Consider the following 24,346-nt stretch of genomic DNA (forward strand, 5'->3'; position numbering starts at 1 on the left):
CCAGGTGAGTACTCAAGACAGAAAGTAGAGACCAGTGTGTTAAGGATATATGAAAATAAATGACAACAGCAAAAGGTAACAAAAACTGAGTTGCATAATGAGAGAAATTGGTTTATAAGGGAGATTGATGTACAATGAAAACACGGTAGGGTCAATGGCTGTAGTTCCCAGCATTATCACGCATTGTTGATGTAGGGATACCAGTGTAGGCATACGGAAAAGAGAGAAGCTGAAAATGTGCAAGTAGAATACTTGAAATAAAGATTCTGGAGTTGGTACAGTTATTGATTTTATATATATATATATATATATATGTATATATATATATGTATGTATGTATATATATACACATATATGTATACATACATGTATACACATATATGTATACATGTATACACACATATATGTATACATGTATACATACACGTATATATATGTATATGTATATGTGTATGTGTGTGTATATATATATATATATATATATATATATATATACATATATAGCTAGTACAATGAATGGGAATGGGTGGTTGAGACTATTGGCAGTGAATAAGCACAGAATTGGGAAACCAGGAAGCTGGATAAAGATGGAGAGAAGTGGGAAGTCTCAACAAATATTTAGAGTTTAAAATTAATTACTGGGCCTGGTGATTAAATGGATATGAAGTAATTAAGGGAAAAATTTATTATTAATTATTCTGGCTTGCAAACTAAAATGAATGTTGAGGTGGCACAAGTGGAAGGGTACTAAACTCAACATGAATTTGTTTTTGGTTGTGCTAAATTTGGGGTGATTTTTACAGATCCAAGCGATGCTAAATGGGAAAGTTTAGCATAGAGATATGGAAGCCTCTCCATATGTAGACGTAGAGTCAAAGTGAATTAAAATTGTGGATAGTCAAGTGTTGATATCTCATGGGAAATTTACATATGAAGGAAAGGAGAGAGGGAAATAGGGAATATTGTTAAGAGAAAAATAGTTTGAAGATGGATGAAATTTGAGTCTGTTTGGGAAGGCCCTGTAGAGAGCGAAAGGCTAGAGATACAGGAGAGAGAAGAGATCATCAATCATAGCATTTTCCTGAAGAAGCTAGCATTAGGGACAAAGGAAATGTGAAAGGACTACACTTGGAGATCAAAACCCTGCAACCATTAGGAGAGAATAAATACAGGATGGAGAAGGATGCAGATAGATGGGCAAAGGCTGAGGGAGTTTCCCTTCAATATTCTCTATGAAGCTATAAATTCATCTTGCCAAAAAGGAAGATAGTGTTTAGTGTGTGTGCATGTGTAAAGGGTTGGGATATTAGTTTCAAATAGAAGCTGTGCTAATTTTTGCATTCAAAATATCCTGATACTAATCCTCAAGTCATCAATAATTTGCAATGTGTTGCTTTACATGTATTCAACTGAAGGTCACCCTCTTTTATTTTTGCATGGAAAATAACAGGTTGTGGTTTGCTATCAGAGACTCTAGACTCATTAAATTAGAAGACTGTTAAATATTTAATCAGAATCTAACAGCATCCTGTATGTGTTCTGAGAAATTAAAAGATTTCAATATCTGTAGTGATAATTTCAATATGCTGATATATAACAATTACTCCAAATTACATCATTACAACAAACATCATCAATTTTGTATGTGTGTGTGCAATCGTGCAGGTACAGAACATTAATATATCAGGAAATTATACGGAAATGTTTTTCCTATTTCATGCTTTTGAAATGCTCTTAAGTAAGGAATTATGATAAATAGTCTCTTACAAATAAAATATCTGTGAGTCTGATTGTTCTGATGTAATTAAATCTATCCTCAAGCAGTGATTCTTGTTTTAGCCATGTGAACTATATGCCTGTTTCAAATCTAAAGCAAGTAAAGGTAGAATTCACCATCCTATTGGTTAAAACTCACCAGCTATAATTCAGTTTTTTTCCCTTTTTTTCTTCTTCCTATTTTTCTTTAATATTAATTATTGTCTTCAATGTATTTTAAAATACAATTTAAAATTACAAAAAAAACATTCCCCGTGTTTAAATATAGATGTATGTGTGTGTATATGTATGTTTATTCTTCCACGTCTTTATCTATGTACTAATACCTATTTACAGTAATAAAGGTTTTGTATGACAACAGAATCCACACATTGCTCATAAGGTTACTCGACTCCCTTACTGATATATTCTAGACAGCTTTCTACATCAAGAGCTATAACTCCTTTTAATGGTTGCATTATTTTCCTTAGCATTGATTTACTACTGATCCTGTATTTAAAGATAAGCAATTCCTAATTTTATGATTTTTACAAATTAGAAAATAGCATGTATGTGTGTGTATCTGACATTATATAAAGTATATTTAGAGGGATGTCAACTAAAGTACATGGGACTATTCAATTTTATCATTCAAATTTGCTAAACATGGTTCAAAAAGCCAGATGAGCAACACATTAAAAATTATGGAACTAAACATTTGAGTTAGAAAACATTTGAATTACAGTCTCATTTTAATTATATATATATATGTGTGTGTGTGTGTGTGTGTATATATATGTATATATATACACATATATAATTTATAGCAAAGCATTTTTTAAAGTTTATTTGTTTTGAAAGAGACAGAGACAGCGCAAGGGGGGGGGGAGGGGCAGAGAGAGGGAGAGAGAGAGAATCTTAACCAGGCTCTGCACTGTCAGCCCAGAGCCTGATGTGGAGCTAAAACTCAGGAAACCAAGAGTCGGAAGCTTAACCAACTGAGTCACACAGAGGCCCCTATAGCAAATCATTTTTATATTTATCTAAAATCAGTTGAGTTCCATTAAAGCGTGGCTGAAAGTCTTTGACCAAAAGTTGCCAAGAAATTAAGGATTTAGAAATTTCTTCTAATAAGTTTATTGTTTTCTTTCTTTTTTTAATTTTTTTTTTCATGTTCATTTATTTTTGAGAGGGAGAGAGACAGAGCACGAGCGGAGTAAGGCAAAGAGAGGGAGACACAGAATCCGAAACAGACTCCAGGCTCCAAGCAGTCAGCTCAGAGCTAGGCACTGGGCTCGAACTCACCAACCATGAGATCATGACCTGAGCCAAAGTCAGATGCTCAGTCAGACACTGAGTGATGCAGGCACCCCATCTTTCTTTCTTTTTAATGTTTATTTACTTTTGAGAGAGAGTGCGCATACAAGCATGGGAGGGGCAGAGAGTGAGGAAGACAGGATCTGAAGAGGGCTCTATGCTGACAGCAGAGAGCCTGATGTGGGGCTGGAACTCATTAACCCATGAGATAATGACTTGAGCACCACCCAGGTGCTCCACATTTGTTTTCTTTATGGTGCCATCAATCATGTTCTAGAGAGGACTTACTTAATAGATAAGGAAGTTTAACCTTTTTTAAAAGTTTGTTGATTTCCTAATTGATTGTAGGTAATCCCAGATGTTCAGATATACATGAATAGATCTTTAATATTTTAGCAATTTAATAGGTTTGAAATAATAAATAAATAAAACATTAACAAAAACTATGACTTAGTAAGTCATAGTAATGTTTAAACTTTTTAAAAATATACTAAGACTATATTGCTTCAAAGGGCTTCTCTTTTTTTTTTTCTCTCCCTTTCTCCCTCTCTTGTGCTCTTGCTCTCCTTATTTACTATCATTACTTGATATAATGAATAACTGGCATGAATTTTACAAGTTCGTGCCTGTTGTATACCATCTTAAACTTACAGTTGTGTTCTTTAGATCATTTTGTTTGTTTTGACTAGTTTGTCAATCGCTAAAGTACTACTATATTCAGTAATCCCAAAATGTACTCAAGAGGAGATGATAGTGTTTTCCAATAATCAACTCACTGTCAAAGAATGAAGTTAGGGACTATTTACTGCTATCTCTTGTTCTTTCTACTTGCCCTAAGAAAAACTGAAAATTCGCATGAACGTGGATGGTATAATTATAAGTAAAGTTAAGCCATTTGCTTGGGTAGTATCTCAGATGGAAACATAAAGATATTTAGTCTGAGAAAGGAAAAGACCAAGAAGAAAGTTAATAGAAATGCATCGGTCAGGAAATTTAAAATTGATATGTCTAATCCATACTACTTTTAGATTATTTCCATAATGACCATATGCAAAATAAAGAGATTTTGATATATCCTCTCCTGGCTATCCAAAGAAATACATAGCATCAAACATGACCTACTGTTAATAGTATACATAATTTTAATAACAGCAATATGTTTAAAATGTGTTTAAACACATTTAAAAAATTAATATTCTGGCTAGGAAGAGAATCTGGTTCATGTAGATGTGTTTGTTTGCCACAGTCGTGGTGATTTCTTTTACATGTTAAAGAAATTGCAGGCAAAGTGTAAGATTTTTTGCTATTATATTATTTCATTGTTGTTTGAAATATATATATATATGTATATATACATATATATATGGGCTCTATACATATATATATGGGCTCTAAATCTGTATTCAGAACATCTGCAAGTTTATAACATCTCCACAATGGCTTTAGGAAAAAAATGGGTTTCCCCATAATTAGAAATGTGTTCTAATTAGGGATTGGGCATTTATATAAGTTTACAAAGGAGTTATATTGCTAAACATTGTTATTAGATGCTTTAAAATGCATTTCTGTGAACTCAGTCACAACAAAACTCCCCTTAGAATAGAAGAGTGGTTCGTTCTATGCTAAAAACATTAAAGTGGGGTGCAATGACCAAACATTTTTGCAAAAGATTTGTCTTTTCTCCAAGTCCCCTGTGTAGTATTTTTAAAGAGATAGGAACATTCCCACCCTCTCATTTCTCCCCCTTGGATTACTTCCAATGTACTATGGACCCAGAAATTAGAAAAATTAGATATTAGAGTTTTCCCAAGTTAAATGCTAATGAAAAAATGCATTTTCTTCATGTTCTCTTTATTAATCTTCCCATATATTTACTTGAGATTTATATGTAAGTTAGAAAAACATTTTACTACTTTTGAACTTTATCATTACTTAAAAATAGGACAGTGAACGGGCTGTGCTCTTTATTACAACACAGTTCAGAAACTACATTCTTGAGGAAGCTTTACAAGCTTCTACTTAGTGTTTACTTGTAAAAGTATAGGACATTTCGCATCCCCCTAAAAGTGTCAGTCAAGACTGATGTAGGTACAGCATAATGAATAAGTAGGAAGCTAGGTTAATTAAGCAGACATACTAGAAACAAGGGTTATTAACTGTTATTTGGAAAGGAAAGGACATTTGTTTCATCTTTTGTTTTTAAAAATTTGATTATCTTGAGGGGCACCTGGGTGGTTCAGTGGGTTAAGCGTCCGACTTCGGTTCAGGTCATGATCTCATGGTTTTTGAGTTCGAGCTCCGCTTCGGGCTCTGTGCTGACAGCTCAGAGCCTGGAACCTGCTTCAGATTCTGTGTCTCCCTCTCTCTCTGCCCCTCCCCTGCTCACACTCTTTCTCTCTCTGTCTCTCAATAATAAATAAATGTTAATTTTTGTTTAATTTGATTATCTTGGGATAATGTTTTTAACAGTTCAATGCAAGAAAAGAAGGAAAACTTGGAATATCTGGGCATAGTTCCTTTTTTGTTTAGGACCTTACTTGACTACAAGTAAAATAAAGCCTGACAATAGTGGTTTCAACACTATTCTTTAAATTATTCTGATATTCTTTAAAATACAGAAGTCTTAAAAATAATAATAATAGCAAAACTAAAATAAGTAAGAATAAATAAAACAGAAGCCTAGAAGTGAGGGGGGTGTCATCATTGACTACATGGATCAGTAACATGAGGGCTATAGTCAATGTCATGTTCTTATCTTTCTGTTTTGGTAGCAAGACAGCAAGATAAACACTACATTCACAGACAGAAGTGGAGGGACAGGTTCCATCAATTGTACCTGTTCTATCTCAGAGTTCTGTTAGCCAACTTCTGCTTTCCTCCCATTGAAGAGAAATTAGTTATATATTCACACCAAGATGCAGTGAGAATACGGAAGTTATGTAGCTTTTTAAAAATCACTAGATTAGGGGCGCCTGGGTGGCTTGGTCGGTTAAGCGTCTGACTTCGGCTCAGGTCATGATCTCACTGTCCATGAGTTCGAGCTCCACGTTGGGCTCTGTGCTGACAGCTCAGAGCCTGGAGCCTGTTTCAGATTCTGTGTCTCCCTCTCTCTCTCTGCTCCTCCCCTGTTCATGCTCTGTCTCGAAAATAAATAAACGTTAAAAATTTTTCTTTAAAAAATCACTAGATTAGAAGGTGCTAGGGAGCAGGGGGTTAGGAATGACAGTTGGATTAGTCAACCAGGGGCTTTGATGTAGAGTGGTGAGGGGTGCAACAAGCAAATAAGAATAACAACTGGTCTGAGGATTCATTTTTACAATTTTTTGGAGAAAATGCCATTTTGCAAACAACTTTGAAATCAGGAATAAGCAAATATTAAACATGTATCTGCTTCAATCAGAGGAGCATTAAATAAATAACTCTTCCCATTTTCTTTTCATTAGAAATCTTTTAGAATTGTGTTTTTTTAAGCTTAAAAATATATAGGAAGCTCTGAAACTGTTGAAAATGTATGTTCTTTTAAAGAGTTGATTTAACATAAAAAGTATGTAAATATATAAGTAAGCTATTCATTTAATTATGTATTTTTGTAATAATCATTTATTCAGTGCTTCTTTTTAAGACACAATAAACTAGTCCCCAAAGAAATATAAAGATGTCTGTGACATAATTTCAGCACTTAAAAAACTTATATTTGTACTGTTAAAAATAGAAATGCCATTATTTTACCTTTAAGCTCTGAATATGTGCACATAGCTATTTCCCTTCCTAAAGTTATTTGAAAGTTATACATTGCTCATGCTAATAAAACCCTCAAAATGACAACTTAATTCTAGAACTCCTAAATAAAGTAAATTATACTAGAAATCAGTATATGCTATGGGATATGTTAGCAGTAAATGTTATAGATTAAAAATAAATGAATATTTGTCCTCAAAACGATAGATTATATTTAAGGAAAGAAGAAAAGAGTAGTAAATGAGCAAGAATCTAATTTTTTGCCAGCTTTAATATGTGGAATGTGGAGGAAAATAGAAAGATAAAATTACCATTTGCCAAAATAGAGAATCGGGGAGAAGTAGGAAATGCTTTTTTGGGGGAAAGAGGTGTTGGAATGAAGTTTATTTTGGAGTGGCTAAAGCTGAGAAATTTAATATCTAAGTGGTATTGGCAAGTAGACAATTGAATGCACAATTGATCCTTGAACAACATGAGTTTGCACTGTGCAAGTCTACTTATATGTGGATATTTTTGTATAGTAGAGTACTATAAATGTATTCTCTCTTCCTTATGTTTTTTTTTAACAATTTTCTTCAGCTTACTGTATAAGAATATGGTATATAATACATAACACAAAAATATGTGTTAATTGACTGTTTATGTTGGTATGGCTTCTGGTCAACAGGAAGATATTAGTAGTCAAGTTTTTGGGGAATCAAGTTATACATGGATGTTTGACAGTGCAGAGGAAGTGAGCATTCCTATCCCCTGCATTGTCCAAAGGTCAACTGTACATGAATTCAAAGGAGGGGTCTAGACTGAAGATATAAAATTGCTTATCATTACATAAATAGATAGGTAATATCACTATGAAGTAAATGTGTAAGTGGAGAAGAGAAGAAACCCAATATTTAAGTCCTGGGACCCTTCCGCATTTAGAGGTCAGAGAGGTAAGGACGAAGAAGCAAAAGGGACTGGAAAGGACTGGCCAGACAGATCAAGAGAAACTAGAGAAAAGTGGTGTAATGGAATTCAAGTGTTTTAAGAAAGGGGACATGATCACTCATATGAAACGTTATTAAGTGATTGCTTAAGATTAGGTCTAAGAAATGACTCTGATTTAACAATAAGGAAACCATTGGTAACTTTGACAAGAGCTGATTTCATGGAGAGGTAGAGAATAAAAATGTAATGGCAATTAGTTCAAGAATCAAGAGATTGTAAGTGAAATGTACGATTATAGATAATTATTTAGGAGATAAATGCAAAAAACATTTTGCTATTTTCACAATTGTCCCAAATACTAAAAAGTCTCATCAAATACTAAAAAATCTCATCAAGTGGAGCAATTGCATTTGTCTTAAATATACTATCACCTAAATATCTCATTTGCAGTTTGATTAATTTAATGATGACTGTTGAGAATTTTTTAGGGAATGTTCTTAAAAGGTGTAGAGCAATAAAAAAAAAAGTAGAAATAATGGTTACTAACCTTATGGGGCTTATAATTTACCTAGAAATAAAAATAATCCAAGAGGAATAATTATAAATAATGAAATCACATTTAGTCTGGGAATGTACAAATGAGACACAGAGTGCTAAGGAGAAATACTCTTGTAAATATAACAGCAAAATTGAATGAATTGTGTCACAGACATGGCAATAAGATTGAAGCCGTTTATTAGCACTTAGTACTTTATATCTGAAACATAAGGTTGTTGTGGACATTACCAAATCTTAAAAATTATGAACTGGCCTCTTTCAGAATAGTTATATTTCACTATACTTTTCAATTAAATAACTTTCTTTAAGTTTTAATTTTTAATGCCAAACTCTAAATTCTCTAAAAAAGGAATGCCAGTAAGGCTCAAAATTAACAAAGGTGTCCATATAGGCTTACAAAGGCATCTGACTCCATCCAGCCTGTGTTACCCAAGGCAAAGGTGTTCATATTCAACAGTATGAACAGGATATTTCAATGCATTAAATAGTTTGTAAACAATGTTTTTATTTTATTTTTTTTAATGTTTGCTTATTTTTGACAGGGAGAGAGAGACAGAGCACGAGCAGGGGGAGGGCAGAGAGAGAGGGAAACACAGAATCTGAAGCAGGTTCCACTCTCTGAGCTGTCAGCACAGAGCCCCATGTGGGGCTTGAACCCGCAAACCATGAGATCATGCTCTGAGCCCAAGTTGGACGCCTAACCATTGAGCCACCCGGGCACCCCTAAACAATTTTTTAATATTTATTTATTTTTCAGAGAGAGAGGCAAAGCGTGAGTCGTGAAGGGTTAGAGAGAGGGAGACACAGAATTCAAAGCCTCCAGGCTTTGAGCTGTCAGCACAGAGCCCAACGCGAGGCTCTGACCCAAAGACCGCGAGATCATGATCTGAGTTGATGTCGGACACTCAACCAACTGAGCCACCCAGGCGCCCCTTAAATGCATTAAATATTTTAAAACTGTATTTTTCCTACAAATGATTGGTCTCAAAAGGTTAGTAAAAATATATGAACAAAACTAGGTTGAAACAGCAGAATCCACCTTAATGGGAGAAATCAATGTTAAATAACAGTCTCTCAAAAAAAAAGGAAAAAAGAAAAGAAAAAATTCTCTTGAATCATGCATGTTATCCTTTGCATGTTTAGTATTCCCAGAGAAAAAATAAATTATTGGAAAAATCCAAAGAAAAAGACATTATGGTATCTGTGACTGTCTTTAATTAAAAAGGTAAAGATATTAATAAAATCAACACAGATATCTATCTTGAAATTAGAGGAGAAATAAGTGGATACAGAAATTTTTTTTTTAAGTTTATTTATTTGAGGAGAGAGAGCACAAGTAAGGGAGGGGCAGAAAGAGAGGGGGAGAGAGAATCCCAAGCAGGCTCCAAACTGACAGCACAGAACCCGATGCATGGCTCAATCTCACCAACTGTGAGATCATGTCCTGAGCCGAAATCAAGAGTTGGATGTTCAACCGAATGAGCCACCTAGTGTCCCAGATACAGAAATGTATACCCTTCAGTACCTCAAATCCATAGATCCAGAAGAACTCAATACTACTCCCTTCCAAATGTTGTCTTTCTCCTGATTTTCTCATGTCTGTGAATGGCATCATCAGCCTACTCACTTAAGGGTGGGACTCCTCCTTTGTGTCTTATCATTGTTGAGTTTGTACTTTTTATAATATCTACTGCTGTGATACTTTTCTGTCTTGTCCTCTATACTTCCCTACTCTGCCCCTCATTGCCACTGATGAGAACTATTAAAATAGTCACCTAACTAGTCTTGAAAACATCTTCTTTTTCACTCTTATCTACCTTTCAACCTGTTGCCAGAACAATCTCTGTAACCTATTTTGTGTGGGTGATCTTATGTTTATTTTTCAAGTATGTGAAATTTTAAAATACTATCTTTTATAAATCTATTACTCCTTATTTAAAAGGAGAAAACTGTAAACTATTCTTTCTAAACATTTAACATTTTTGAGATAGAATTGATATAAAGCATTATTTAGTTTCCAGTGTACAACATAATGATTTGATATTTATATTACTGCAAAATGATCACTGCTATAGGTCTAGTTAGTATCAGTCACCATATATAGTTACCAAATTGTTTCTTATGATGAAATCTTTTAAAATTTACTCTTTAAACAACTTTCAAATATGCAATACAGTATTAGTAACTGTAGTCATCATGCTGTGCATTACATCCCCATATCTATTTATTTTATAACTGTAAGTTTATACCTTTGACTCCTAACCCTTTACCTATTTTGCTTCCCCCAACCTTCTGCCCTGGTAATTATCAGTCTGTTTTCTATATCTGTAAGCTTGTTTTGTGTTGTTTGTTTGTTTGTTTGTTTTAGTTTTAGAATCAACATGTAAATGGATTATGTGGTATTTGTCTTTCTCTGTCTTAGTTCATTCTGTGTAATTCTTTCAAGGTCCATCCAGTTGTTGTAAATGGCAAGATTTAATCCTTTTTATAGCTGAATAGTATTCCATTATATATGTATACCACATCTTCTATATCCATTCATCTGTTGATGGACACTTACAATGTTTCTGTATCTTGGATACTGTAAGTAATGCTGCAATAAACCTGGGGGTGCGTATATATTTTTGAATTTTTTTTTCATTTTTGGGGGATAAATATCCAGAAGTGAAATTGCTTTATTATTTCTTGTATTTTTGATAATTGTCATTCTAACTGGTGTCACATGATATCTCATTGTGGTTTTAATTGGCATTTCCCTGAAGATTAATGATGTTGAACATCTTTTCATATTCCTATTGGCCTCCTCTGTATCTTTTCTTAGAAAAAAGTCTATTTAAATTATCTGCCCACCCCCCTTTTTTTTAACAGGAACACTTGATTTACTTTTTAGAAGTAAGGAAGTGTTTTTGTTGTTGTTTTTCTTTTTTTCTTTTTGTTTTCTTTTTGAGAGAGAGAGAGAGACTGAACACACAAGTGGGGGAGGCACAGAAGGAAAAGGAGAGAGAGAATCTTAAGCAGACTCCATGCCCAGCACAGAGCCTGATATGAGGCTCAATCTCAACATGAGATCATGACCTGAGCCAAAATCAAGAGTTGGATGCTTAACCAACTGAGCCACTCAGATGCCCCTCTCTGCCTGTTTTTTAATTGTTTTTTTTTTGCACTGAGTTGTATTAATTCTTCATTTATTTTACTATTTTATTTTATTTTATTTTATTTTATTTTATTAACCAAAATAATGTTTTACTGTCCATTTGCTTCCAAATCTTTTATGCAAGTTTCAACAGATTACCAAATGATAGTGATTCATTTTATTAACAAGAAAAGTAGTTCTCATTCTTTTGATTAAAATGATAAAGGTTAATATTAGGCAACAAAATAATCATAGGAAATTGAGAATGCCACCTTGCACTTAATAGAAAAATTCTGAGTAGCAAGGAGCAAGATAATCAGGCACTAAAGTATTTTTTTTTTTAGTTTTTGTATTTTAAATTTTTATTTTAAATTTTTAAATTTTAATTTTTTTATTTTAATTTAATTAATTTATTTTTTTAGTTTACATCCAATTTTGTTAGTGTATAGTGCAACAATGATTTCAGTAGTAGATTTCTTAATGCCCCTTACCCATTTAGCCCATCCCCCCTCCCACAACCCCTCCAGTAACCCTGTTTGTTCTCCATATTTAAGAATCTCTTATGTTTTTGTCCCCCTCCCTGTTTTTATGTTATTTTTTCTTCCCTTCTCTTATGTTAATCTGTTTTGTATCTTAAAGTCCTCATATGAGTGAAGTCATATCATATTTGTCTTTCTCTGACTAATTTCGCTTAGCTTAATACTCTCTAGTTCCATCCACGTAGCTGCATTTTCTTGATATATTTTAGATTGTAACTCATTATCGGCTATGATTTGTAAATATTTTCTCCTATTCAGTAAGTTGCCTTTTCATTTTTTCCCCTGTGGTTTCCTTTGCTGTGTAGAAGCTTTTAAGTTTGATTTAGACCCATTGGTGATTTTTGCTTTTGTTGCATTTGTTGTTGGGGTCAAATCCAAAATATCACTGTCAAGACCCAAGTCAAGGAGTTGACACCTGTTTTTGTTTTGTTTAGTTTTCTAGGAGTTTTGTGGTTTCAGGTCTCTTACATTCAAGTTTCTATTCTATTTAGAATTATTTTTTGTATATGATGTAAGAAAGTGGTCCAGTTTCATTCTTTTGCATGGGGTTGTCCCATTTTCCCCACATTATTTATTGATGAGACTGCCCTTTCCCTTTTTATATTCTTGGCTCCTTTGTTATAAATTAATGGACCATATATGCATGGGTTTATTTCTGAAAACCTATTCTGTTCCATTGATGTAATAAACTCATATAATCATTTGTTAATGGAAACAGACAAAGCTTTGGAGCAAAACATGCCAAGATTCAAATCCTGATTATCCACTTAGAATGTTTTTGACCTTTGGCAAGTTATGTAACCTACCTCAGATTCATCACACACAATCCATTATGTTGGAAGAACTATCTGACATAACACACATAAAACACCTAGTAAAAGTATCTTTGTTCTTTAATTATGCATGAAATGTTCAATGACCCTACATGGATGTCCCAAATTCTGACATCTTCCTCAGGACTGTACCTGTTTCTTAAATTCTCGGTACCCCGCCCCCCCCCTCCCCCCCATCTCACTCCATCCAAATGTCAAGAATTTTTCAAGGCTGCCAACTCCTCTGGAATACTTGGAGATCCCCAGAGAGGGAAATAAGGCTGCCAGCAGGGCAAAAATGTAGAAAACATTTCATCTAAATTAAAAGGAGTAATAGGTCTTAAGAAAGACATTTCCTTACCCCGTCCAGTGTTTTATGTAAAAAAAAGAAAAAAAAAAAAGGGTTTTTAGTCTAAGGTAAGAATTGGGTTGTCTAAAAAATACATGCAAAATATTTTTACGATGCTTCATGTACAAAATTATATATAAAGAGAACAAGACAAATCATTACTTAAAAAAATGGTTTGTGGGGCACCTGGGTGCCTCAGTTGTTTAAGCGTCTGACTTTGGCTCAGGTCATGATTCGTGGCTTTGGGAGTTGAGCCCTGCATTAGGCTCTCTGCTGTCAGCACAAGTCCATTTGGGATCCTCTGCCCCTCTCTCTGCCCCCTCTGCGCCAATCTCTCTCTCTCTCTCTCTCTCTCTCTCTCTCTCTGCCCCATTTGTGCTGTCTCTCTCAAAATAAACTTTAAAGAAAAAATTGGTCTGTGACTCTTCTGAAAATGGGACTACTTTATTTATTTATTTTTAACATTTATTTATTTTTGAGAGACAGCACAAATGGAGGAGGGGCAGAGAGCCAGGGAGACAGAATCAGAAGCAGGCTCCAGGCTCTGAGCTGTCAGCACAGAGCCCCACACGGGACTGGAACTCAGGAACTATGAGATCATGACCTGAGCCCTAGTCAGACACTGCCAACTGAGCCACCCAGGCACCCCAGAATGGAACTGTTTCAGTCTGTATTATGTAATTGTGCCCAATAAACCTGACACAAATGTACAGTGTGGTGCTTTGATAGATAAAGATAGATGCAGTTTACTAATAGAATGTAATCTCTGTTAGCAACACAGGTTATCTGCAGTTACAGAGTCTAGAATGAATGGGGGTTTCGAGGTGAAGAAAAATCTTAACATATGGGAACATAGAATGGTGCCTACCCTCCCCCTCCTTTCCTTTATAGTTGTTTTTACATGCCATTATCTGCTCTATTATAAAACTAATAAATTCCTTAGCATGTTAAACAATTTTGATAGGAAACATAACTGAAGTTGTAAAAAATCCTCAATTTTTTTAATCCTTTGGCATATTTCTGCTGATTACCATGTCTATGTAATGAATAAGTAATAGGTTAGAGTACTTAGTGGATAACATATTTGGTAATGAAATGTTTACAATATTTTGCTTGTGGCAGTAAACATATTTCTATATTCTATCTATAGATAATCATAAAAGTGCTGTACTAATACAGACATTGGTGATATTGTATAATAGGTAAAAACTATGAAAAAAAAATGTAAGTGCCAAAAATTCACCTAAGCTCTAAAAAGGACCTATTAAAATAAAATTATTTCTACGGGGCGCCTGGGTGGCTCAGTCGGTTGGGCGGCCGACTTCAGCTCAGGTCAAGATCTCGCGGTCCGTGAGTTCGAGCCCCGCGTCGGGCTCTGTGCTGACAGCTCAGAGCCTGGAGCCTGTTTCAGATTCTGTGTCTCCCTCTCTCTGACCCTCCCCCATTCACGCTCTGTCTCTCTCTGTCTCAAAAATAAATAAACGTTAAAAAAAATTTAAAAAAATAAAATAAAATTATTTCTAGTATAATTCCCTTTCAACACTTTATTTGTAGAAATCCATAGGTATTTTTCTATTTTACCTCAATAAAGCTGAAAGATTATTATATATATCCTCAGAATGATGTCCTTAAGCATGAGAATGTCTGTCCCCAAAATCAAACCAAGTATGCATACTTTCTCAAAAGTTATAACAAGCAAACAATAACCCATAGATAGATATAAACATTGCCAATACAGAGAAGGAAGGAATTATCATGAAACTATTAGAAATTTTTCTCAGAGACTAATCCTAGAGATAAAAGAATCCAGGTGATATTTACATATTGCTTTAATGGTGATATCTCTACTGAAATAGTTTGTAACACCATTTTAGTGAATAATCTGTAACATTCATATATTTTTTTTAATATTGGGAAAAAAGATCTTATCACATGAAGACAAGTCAATTTTCTTAGGAAGAGGGAGAGTATGTTGTGATTCATTTGTTTTAGTACTTACTCTTCTGGTAATATTTAACATATAAAAGAGGAATCTAGAATCCTAATCAAAGGATAGAGACATACTGTAATACCCTAGGTCTCATCAAGTAAAAACTGTAACTGTCAACTGATGTCTGCCTCAGAGTCTGACCCAGATCACTTTTATTTGTTCAGAAAGAAAAGATGTGTCATATTTATAGAGCAGGTGGAATTCTGGGTCACCATAAGCACAGTTTGCAGGAGAAGAAACAAAACAAGACAAAACAAAGAACATTAATGTGGCTCTCCTTGCCCTAGGCAGTAACACTTAAAATGTCTTCTGGGGAATTTCAATGTTTCCTAGTGTTTCAAGGTCTCTTGTTTCAAGTCTGAACCTCTTTGGGGAAGACTGCACAGAGAGTATCACTGTAGTAGGCACAGACACTACTAGAATGGTAGATATTGCTGGTCTTTGCTTTTCTTAAAGGAAATCCAGGTTTTGTTGTTTGTTTTTTTTTTTTAAGCCAAAAAATCCTCTTAACTGTTTTCTCAATGAGAAAAATAAAATGAATCTAAGTAAAGAATAATATCACTTATAAATTTCAATAAGGACATAAAGTATTTAATAAACAGAAACCACAATGAACATAGCAATGCAGATACAATGATAGTCCAGTAGAAATTACAATAGTAAGATATAACTAAATATAAAATCAAAGAATCTATTGGAACCCCTAAGTGAATTTATATGCCTTTTCTATTCTCTACTTTCAAAGAGATATTGAAGAAAAAATCTGATGAATTGTATATCTGCCTTAAAAAACAATTCTAATGAATCAACATTGGAAAATGAGACAACATAATATAGCTGAAAAATTAATGGACTTCAGAGTCCAATATGTAGAATGTTAGCATTACTATTATGTTTGACCTTACCTAGGTGTCTTAACTTTTCTCAGAGTCTGTTTCTTCATATCTTATATGAAGCTTATAAGATCTACGTTGTATAGTTATTATGAAAATATACAATGTATGTAAAAATACATTTTTAATTAAAAATATACAACTATTATTAGAATAAAAATGCTGGGGCGCCTGGGTGGCGCAGTCGGTTAAGCGTCCGACTTCAGCCAGGTCACGATCTCGCGGTCCGTGAGTTCGAGCCCCGCGTCGGGCTCTGGGCTGATGGCTCGGAGCCTGGAGCCTGTTTCCGATTCTGTGTCTCCCTCTCTCTCTGCCCCTCCCCCGTTCATGCTCTGTCTCTCTCTGTCCCAAAAATAAATAAACGTTAAAAAAAAAAAATGTTTATAGTCAATTTATTTATTTATTTTTTGAATTTAAGGACCAAATAAATCTCTGATTTACCTCCATAAACAGGAATGTTTTCTTTATCAGGATAAAATGTCTTTAATATTTCCATTTCTATTAGATTATTTCCCATTGAAACTGAAGTGAATTTTTAGTGACATTCTTTGCACTATAAAACTCATGAATACCTGATGGCAGTCAAATTCCGTGTCCCCCTTATTTGAGCAGAACTTTTACTATGTTTAAACTGTTTACCTAATTAATAAAATATTGAAAATGTTATTTTCAAAGTTGTATTCCTTATCTTAGATGGCAACTGATTCTAAGAATTTTCTGTCAATAGTCAACTTTTTTTTTTTAATTAAGGAGTCAACATATTTTTGATCAACTATATTTTTCTTATAGCAAGAGCACATTAGGAAACATGGAGCACATTGCTGAGGATACATGGTGGACTCACACTTTTGTCTGATGACCACTAGAAGATATGCAGAAGGAAGACAGGGAACAGTTGATCATAGCCAATATTATGTAATTGTATTTTTAAAGAAAATAGCTAAAGCTACCTAATTATATGTTTTAAAGAAAATATAAGGTTATAGAGAATCATAACATCGGACCCTAATTTATGCAGCATCCGTTTAAGTTACATATATGATTACTACAGGCAAAAATTAATTTACCTTCCTAAGAAGTAAATCTGTTAATATTAATACTCTCTAGTATGAATGCGTGTAAGTATACACACACAATGCAAACACTCAGACACATTTATATGTGTGTTATATATAAAGACTTGTTAGCTGTTATATGTAAAGACTTGTCAACTTGAGGTACCCTAATTTCTCTAAATTGGGCTACAGTTAAGATAAATATTGGATTTATCACTCACACAAGGTTGCTTTTGAGAATCAGTGGGATACTATTTATATTTACACTGGTACAAAATATGGATTGTCCCGACCAGAGTGAGGCATATGATTCACTAATGCTTAAGGGTACATTATTTAAATTTTATTTAATTTTTAAATTTCATTTATTTGGCAGGATCTAGAGTTATAATCATCAGATCTCAGAAATGTAAGAAAGACTATAGAGTTCCCTGCTGTGTCTATTTTTTTATTACCATAGGTGAAGAATATATTTATGGGTACTTAAGCTGAGTTATTTGATAGAAGAACTACACTCACAACTAGGCAGACACATAATTAAAACTCAGATTGGTCTGACTGTGAAGCCTCTTTACAGCACAATATGCCACTCTAAGGAAGAATCATGCAGATTTGAAAGGTAAACAAAAAATAATAATGTTAGAGACACTATTTTACCATGTTATTTAAAATTTATTATACAAAAATGCCTTGTTAAAATTATCTGACTAGCCTGTTGTTTTTTGTTTATTTTTATTTCCTATGTAAATTAAAAAAAAATTCTATTTCGGGGCGCCTGGGTGGCTTGGTCGGTTAAGCGTCCGACTTCGGCTCAGGTCATGATCTCACGGTCCGTGAGTTCGAGCCCCGCGTCGGGCTCAGTGCTGACAGCTCAGAGCCTGGAGCCTGTTTCAGATTCTGTGTCTCCCTGTCTCTCTGCCCCTCCCCCGCTCATGCTCTGTCTCTCTCTGTCTCAAAAATAAATAAACGTTAAAAAAAATTTTTTTTTAAAAATTCTATTTAGCCTTTAGTGCCCATCAATAGTGAATTCACTCTAAGTCTGATCCAATGAATCCTGAGACCCATCTCCAAATTATTTAATTTAATTTAATTTAGAAGTTTCTAAAAGTGTACTCGCTGATTTAAAGTCATAATGTTGGTTGCAAATTGTACCATCAGTGTTTGATAGAACTTTGGGTTGTTTCCCTTATCTGTATTGAAAATTATTCTGGATTCAAGAAAAAGAAAAAAGAAACCTATATCATAAAATTGAAATCCTTTTATTTGGTGAAATACCTGTGAAAGAATCTTACAGATTTAGCATTCTTTGCAATGACTACATTAGGCAAAATACCAGTTTAACTAAGTTTACAATTTTATAGAAAAATATGGCTGTATATTTTTAGGAGGATGGCCTGCCCTTGACATTAAATGAAAAATGGTATGATAGTTTGAGAGCCATTGAGTTTAATCATAAATTATATTGACTTTAATACATTTTTTTCTGACTAGATCTGGAAAGAAACAGATCAATGAAGGAAAAATGTTTGGATGTTTATAAAATCAAATTTCATATATTCGCTCACATTTTGTATACTCCAGTGAGGATTAGCGTGGTTCAAATATAGCAATAAATTATAAGAATGTATCTTATTATGTGAGTAGTATAGTTCGGGGAGGCACTACTCTTTTATAGATAACTATTTAAGACAGGTAATTGCATTCAAGGCAATAGAATATAATACACTATGTTGTCTCTGAAATTCAAAATGAAATTATGAAAGCCAAATTATATGCTTTTACGTAAATAAGCCAAGTTCATTTGTGACTAAAAATCTTTATTATATTAGTCTCTATTAGTAGTGGGGAATATCTGTGTCATTGTAGTATTTCCGAATCACAGAATAAGGTAAATTATCATTTTATTACATCCTTTTATTTATTTTTTAATTAATTTAACATTTATTTTTGAAAAACAGAGAAGAAAATGAGCAGGAGAGGGGCAGAGAGAGAGGAAGACACAGCAGAATCCAAAGCAGGCTCCAGGTTCTGAGCTGGCAGCGCAGAGCCCAATGTGGGACTTGCACCCACGGACTGTGAGATCATGACCTGAGCCGAAGTCAGATGCTTAACCGACTGAACCATCCAGGCACCCCTGATTACATTCTCTTAATCTAAGCTTGGAGTTGGCACTTGAAGTGTCCTATGTCTTCTACTTTAAGTGTCCCATACATTTTTAATGTACAGGCAAATGACAACAAACAATACTCATGTTATAGATAACAGATGACAGAACATTTTAGGTCCCTTGGTGTTTGACCCTTATGATCTTGTTAATAGTGTAATATCTCAGCCTTTTAAGAGGTTGCTCTGACTCACATGTGAAAGGAAATGCTGTCTTTCAGAAATATAGCTTAGTTAGCAATAGCCAGCATTATACCTAGGAGGGATATACAGCAATTTAAGAAAAGCCGTTTAAATGGCTATTTCCTCTTTATCCAAAGGGTTCTCATAAAGAGTTGAAGGATTAACTCTTAGGGAAAAAATGGGCATGTATCCTATACCTACAAATATCTGGGTTCATCAAAATTTCATGGAGTGGGAAATGTGTAAATAATATTAACTTTTCAGATTAGCTTGGTCTGGCAAAACATAATGTTAATTGTACAAAACATAGTGGGAAATGTCTCAGACACATTAAACGATAATGATTAGAAATATGTGCAGAAGTACTTCCATTGTAAAGGTGGACAGGGGATAGCAAAATTAAGTCTTAATTGAAAAAAATACAAAGTAAACAGTAAAGGAAAAAATACGGTCATTGTTATAAAAAACTTTTAGGGGGCGCCTGGGTGGCTCAGTCAGTTAAGCGTCCGACTTCGGCTCAGGTCACGATCTCGCGGTCCGTGAGTTTGAGCCCCGCGTCGGGCTCTGGGCTGATGGCTCAGAGCCTGGAACCTGCTTCCGATTCTGTGTCTCCCTCTCTCTCTGCCCCTCCTCCGTTCATGCTCTGTCTCTCTCTGTCTCAAAAATAAAAAAAATAAAAACGTTGGGGCGCCTGGGTGGCGCAGTCGGTTAAGCGTCCGACTTCAGCCAGGTCACGATCTCGCGGTCCGTGAGTTTGAGCCCCGCGTCGGGCTCTGGGCTGATGGCTCAGAGCCTGGAGCTTGTTTCTGATTCTGTGTCTCCCTCTCTCTCTGCCCCTCGCCCGTTCATGCTCTGTCTCTCTCTGTCCCCAAAATAAATAAACACTGAAAAAAAATTAAAAAAAAAAATAAAAACGTTAAAAAAAATAAAAAAAAACTTTTAGACAATGATTTATTTTTCTGTGTTTTAGTTACATTTAACAAACTTGTATATCCAAAGAAAAATACATTGTATCAAATTTTAAAATGCCCATTAGTAAAAATGCAAAAATAAAAGCACTATAATCATACTATCCAAAGACAAGAACTGTTTAGTGTCTTATTGTATATTCTTCTAGAAATTTTTACACACACACACACACACACACACACATTTCTCTGAGATTCTACTGTTTGTAACCCACTCTTTTAAATCTATGGCCTATATGTTTACATGGCAGTACATTTTTATCTCATCTGCTACCTAATCAGCCCATAATAAAACTTCTCAAGTTATCTGAAACCTGTCCATACAAATGGTGGTCAAACTAAGGTTCACTGCAGGATTGCATTTCACATCTTGTTATGACCAGTAAGTCTTCTTAATAAAAACAGTACCTTTTTTTCCTATTCACTTATTAAAGAAACATGCACGTTGTCTTAAAGAATATTCCCCCTACTCAGTTTGACCAGTTGCATACTTGTGGTTTATGATTTATTTTTCAAGAGCAACTTCTACTAAAATATGGAGGATTTGGCCACCTAAAATATCCAACAAAACATTTATGTAATATTTTAAGGTATAGAAACTAGTTCTTCAAGCTTGTACATCTACCATTCCTGCAGAGTTGTAAGAAAGAAAAAAGATAAAGAAAGACAAATCAACCAAGGAACTTCTTTGGGGAAATATTGAATGTAAATGCTAATGAGAAAAACGTAGTAATTATTGTCTATTGTGTTTTTGGGTGTTTTATGTTTATTGCCATGACCAAGCTAAGTAGTAATGACTCAACAATTGATATCCACCCAAATTAGATGAAAACAACGGAGGCAGAGGTCTCATTTTATTCTATTAAGTGGTTCTTGGGGCACATGTGTGGTTTAGTGGATTAAGCGTCAGACTTTTGGTTTCAGCTGGTGAGATTGAGCTCCGCAGGTTCTGTGCTGACAGCGTGGAGCTTACTTGGGGTTCTCTATCTCACTGTCTCTCTTCCCCTTTCCTGTTTGCACACATTCTCTCTCTCTCAAAATAAATAAATAAACGTAAAAAAGAAGTGATTCTTCTTAAAATGGAAAACAAAAACAAAATAGAACATTTTTTTGGTTACAGTGATATTGACATCCATTTTCATAAATTCATGCCACTTATTTTTTGCAGAATAGATAAACAGAAGAAGTTTAGAGTTTCGTTCAAATCTACAACTAACAAAATGTTGGGCACTATTCTCAGTCATACATAAATCCTTTGCAATAAAAATATTGGGCTGAAGGCACAAAAATACAACTCTTTGTGTAGTAATGGCTTTTTCAGGGATATGTGAAACACTTGAGCCAGAAATTATGCCTTGGACTGAAATCTTAAAATGTTTTCTTGAGATACATATTTAACTGCCAGGCTCAAAAATATGATCTCACACATGCCAAAACACATCACAATGATGAGTTTGTGTCCATACTACAGTTTAATTTTCTCAGCATAGATTTTTATATCTTTATAAAATTCCATTTAGGAAAATCTAGTTGAATTATAGCAACATTCCAGTATGCTATAGTACTTTCGGCTGTCAGGAAACAACCTTTAGGATGAAATACTTCTTAAGGTTTTTCTGTAGTTTTATACAGCAATATAACAGTCATAATCTTTAGAAGACATGGCTTCATTTATAGAAGTTACACGGATTTTTTTCAAGAGCTCCTTAAAATTTTAAAATTTTATTTAGGATCATCTGCTATCATTATTTTTGATGTGTCTTTGAACAGAAGTTTATTTTGCAAGAGCAAGTAATTTTTTTTTCTAAAAGAATGTAGCTGTATAGAGTAAATTCCTGTAAAAATGGGAACATAAGGCATAAAAAACTTTACTATTGAAAGCATGGACATTCAGGGAGTTCTTTTTTACTTTTCTTATCTATCATGTCTTCTTGGTCAAATATGTATTAGGTAACACCTATGTGTTTTGCTCTGGGCTATTTACTGTGATGAATGAAATTAATATATCTCAGGGCTATGACCACAGAAAGCTCATAGATACTACTCTAGAACAAGCAGTTAAGATCATAAATATTACTTTTCAAGCAAGGAAAAAATTTAAGTTAGAAAACAATGAGTGATCAGTTTCAAAATTATATCTTAGCTAACAATGTATTAAGGAGACACTTTAAGAAGAAAAATCTCTAGGAAATCTCTTCTAACCCCTTCTAATCTCATCTTACTAGTTATATCTTTTAATGTAATACTTAATGTGTAGACCTCTTTTGTAGGTATATGATGCTTAGGCACGCTTTTGATAATAATATTTACTTCTGTCCTACCACAACTCTGAAAAACAATCTGACTCAATTCTTCATTTTTTCCTGCTCTATATCTTATCAAAGTTCCAAGAGTTTGAAACAGCACTTTTGTTAATACATCTCTCTTATCAGTACCATCATGCTCCAGGGGTGTGGGTTCATATGTTTCCAGACCACTCATTTTTGCGTTAGAGCAGTAGTTCTCAAAAGGTGGTGATTTGGGCACACATTTGACAATATCTAGTGAAATTGTCAACTGAAGGATGGGGGTGCTACTGGCATCTAGTGGATGGGGGACAAGGATGTTGATAAACACCCTAACATGCATGAGACAGTCCCCCATAACAAACAAGTATCCAGCCTAAAATGTCAATAGTGCCACTGTTGAGAAAGTCTACTTTAGAAAAAATTTTGGAAATAATATTATGTACCACAACATTATTAAAATATATTTCCATTTATTTATAGACACAAGTAAAATTAAAACAATTTAAAATGCTTAAATATCAATATTTTGTCATATGTTCTTCATTCTGTTACTAAGTGTAATATATATATGTATATGTATACACACACACACACACACACACACACACACATATATATTTTTTTTTCATTTTTTTTTTTTTTTTTGGTCAAATGGCATGCTGTGGCTGCTCGTCTCCAAAGATTAGTTGTTTGTGCATGGTTTATTTAAAAAACAAAGCAAAACAAAAAGCAGAAATAGTTTTTGTCATGAGAAAAATTTTGTGACAGCTTTAATGCAATTTTTTGTTTGTTTTTCTTCTAACTGACTAGATCTGTGGTATGTGGATAATGTATCCTACATCCACTCTTTTTCTTCCTCTGTCTTGTCTCTCCTCTTACTTGTTTTTTTCCTGTTTCCTTCGGTTGGCAGAACTCCTCTAATTGCAGCTGGAGTCATCGGCGGGCTCTTCATCCTGGTCATCGTGGGTCTAACATTTGCAGTTTATGTTAGAAGGAAGAGTATCAAAAAGAAAAGAGCCCTGAGAAGATTTCTGGAAACAGAGGTGAGGTGATTATTTCTTCTCTGCATGTGTTTGGGGCTTTTCATTAGGTTTAGAAGGTTTAGATGATACTCAGCTTTTTATCCTAGTGAAATGCTGTTCAATTTCCTGCCAAGGGCTTATAGTTCTTAGTATGTTATACAAAGTTGATTAAAAATCAGAGTATATAGTAAAAGTAGTCACGGCAGTTTCATGGCTTAAAGAGGACAAATACCAAGGGCGAGACTATTATCTTCTCGAACGACAGATCTTATTGAAAAGACATATCTGTTTCTTTTGGGAGAGGAATCCCAAAGGCAAGCTCTAGGATATTACAGTAGCAGAACAGAAAACATCTGGGTGGATGAAGTCTCAGCAGAACTAGAAAAATGTTAGAATTTTTCTGGTTGAAAATAAAACCAGATAGGCCAGCAATTTATGCTTTAATTACGGTCGTTAAATTGGTAGCCACTGATCCCACTATACTAGCAGTAAAAAGCTGAGCTTACAGGATGAAGCTTAGTATTGTAATCACACAGACCTTACCACACAATTTATGGGAATCATTTAATATTATGCGTGTTAGTTGTTGTGAATATGTAAATTACCCACAAATTATTATAATTTCTTTTATATTGCCACACTGAGTTCTCTAGTGT

General features: G+C 34.2%; 1 protein-coding gene across 1 annotated transcript in view; it reads left to right on the forward strand.

The window, feature by feature from the left end:
• The window catches only part of ERBB4 (erb-b2 receptor tyrosine kinase 4), a 730,912-nt gene that overhangs the window by 491,768 nt on the left and 214,798 nt on the right, over nt 1–24,346 (forward strand). The window contains exon 18 of the mRNA XM_047082226.1: nt 23,579–23,711. Within this exon, the coding sequence (XP_046938182.1) occupies nt 23,579–23,711 (133 nt within the window). The remainder of the gene's footprint in view (nt 1–23,578; nt 23,712–24,346) is intronic.

Source organism: Lynx rufus, unplaced genomic scaffold (genome assembly GCF_022079265.1).
Source record: "Lynx rufus isolate CCGP_SWC_20201006 ecotype Redwood Valley unplaced genomic scaffold, mLynRuf1.p SCAF_2, whole genome shotgun sequence".
In the NCBI taxonomy this organism is placed as follows: domain Eukaryota; kingdom Metazoa; phylum Chordata; class Mammalia; order Carnivora; family Felidae; genus Lynx; species Lynx rufus.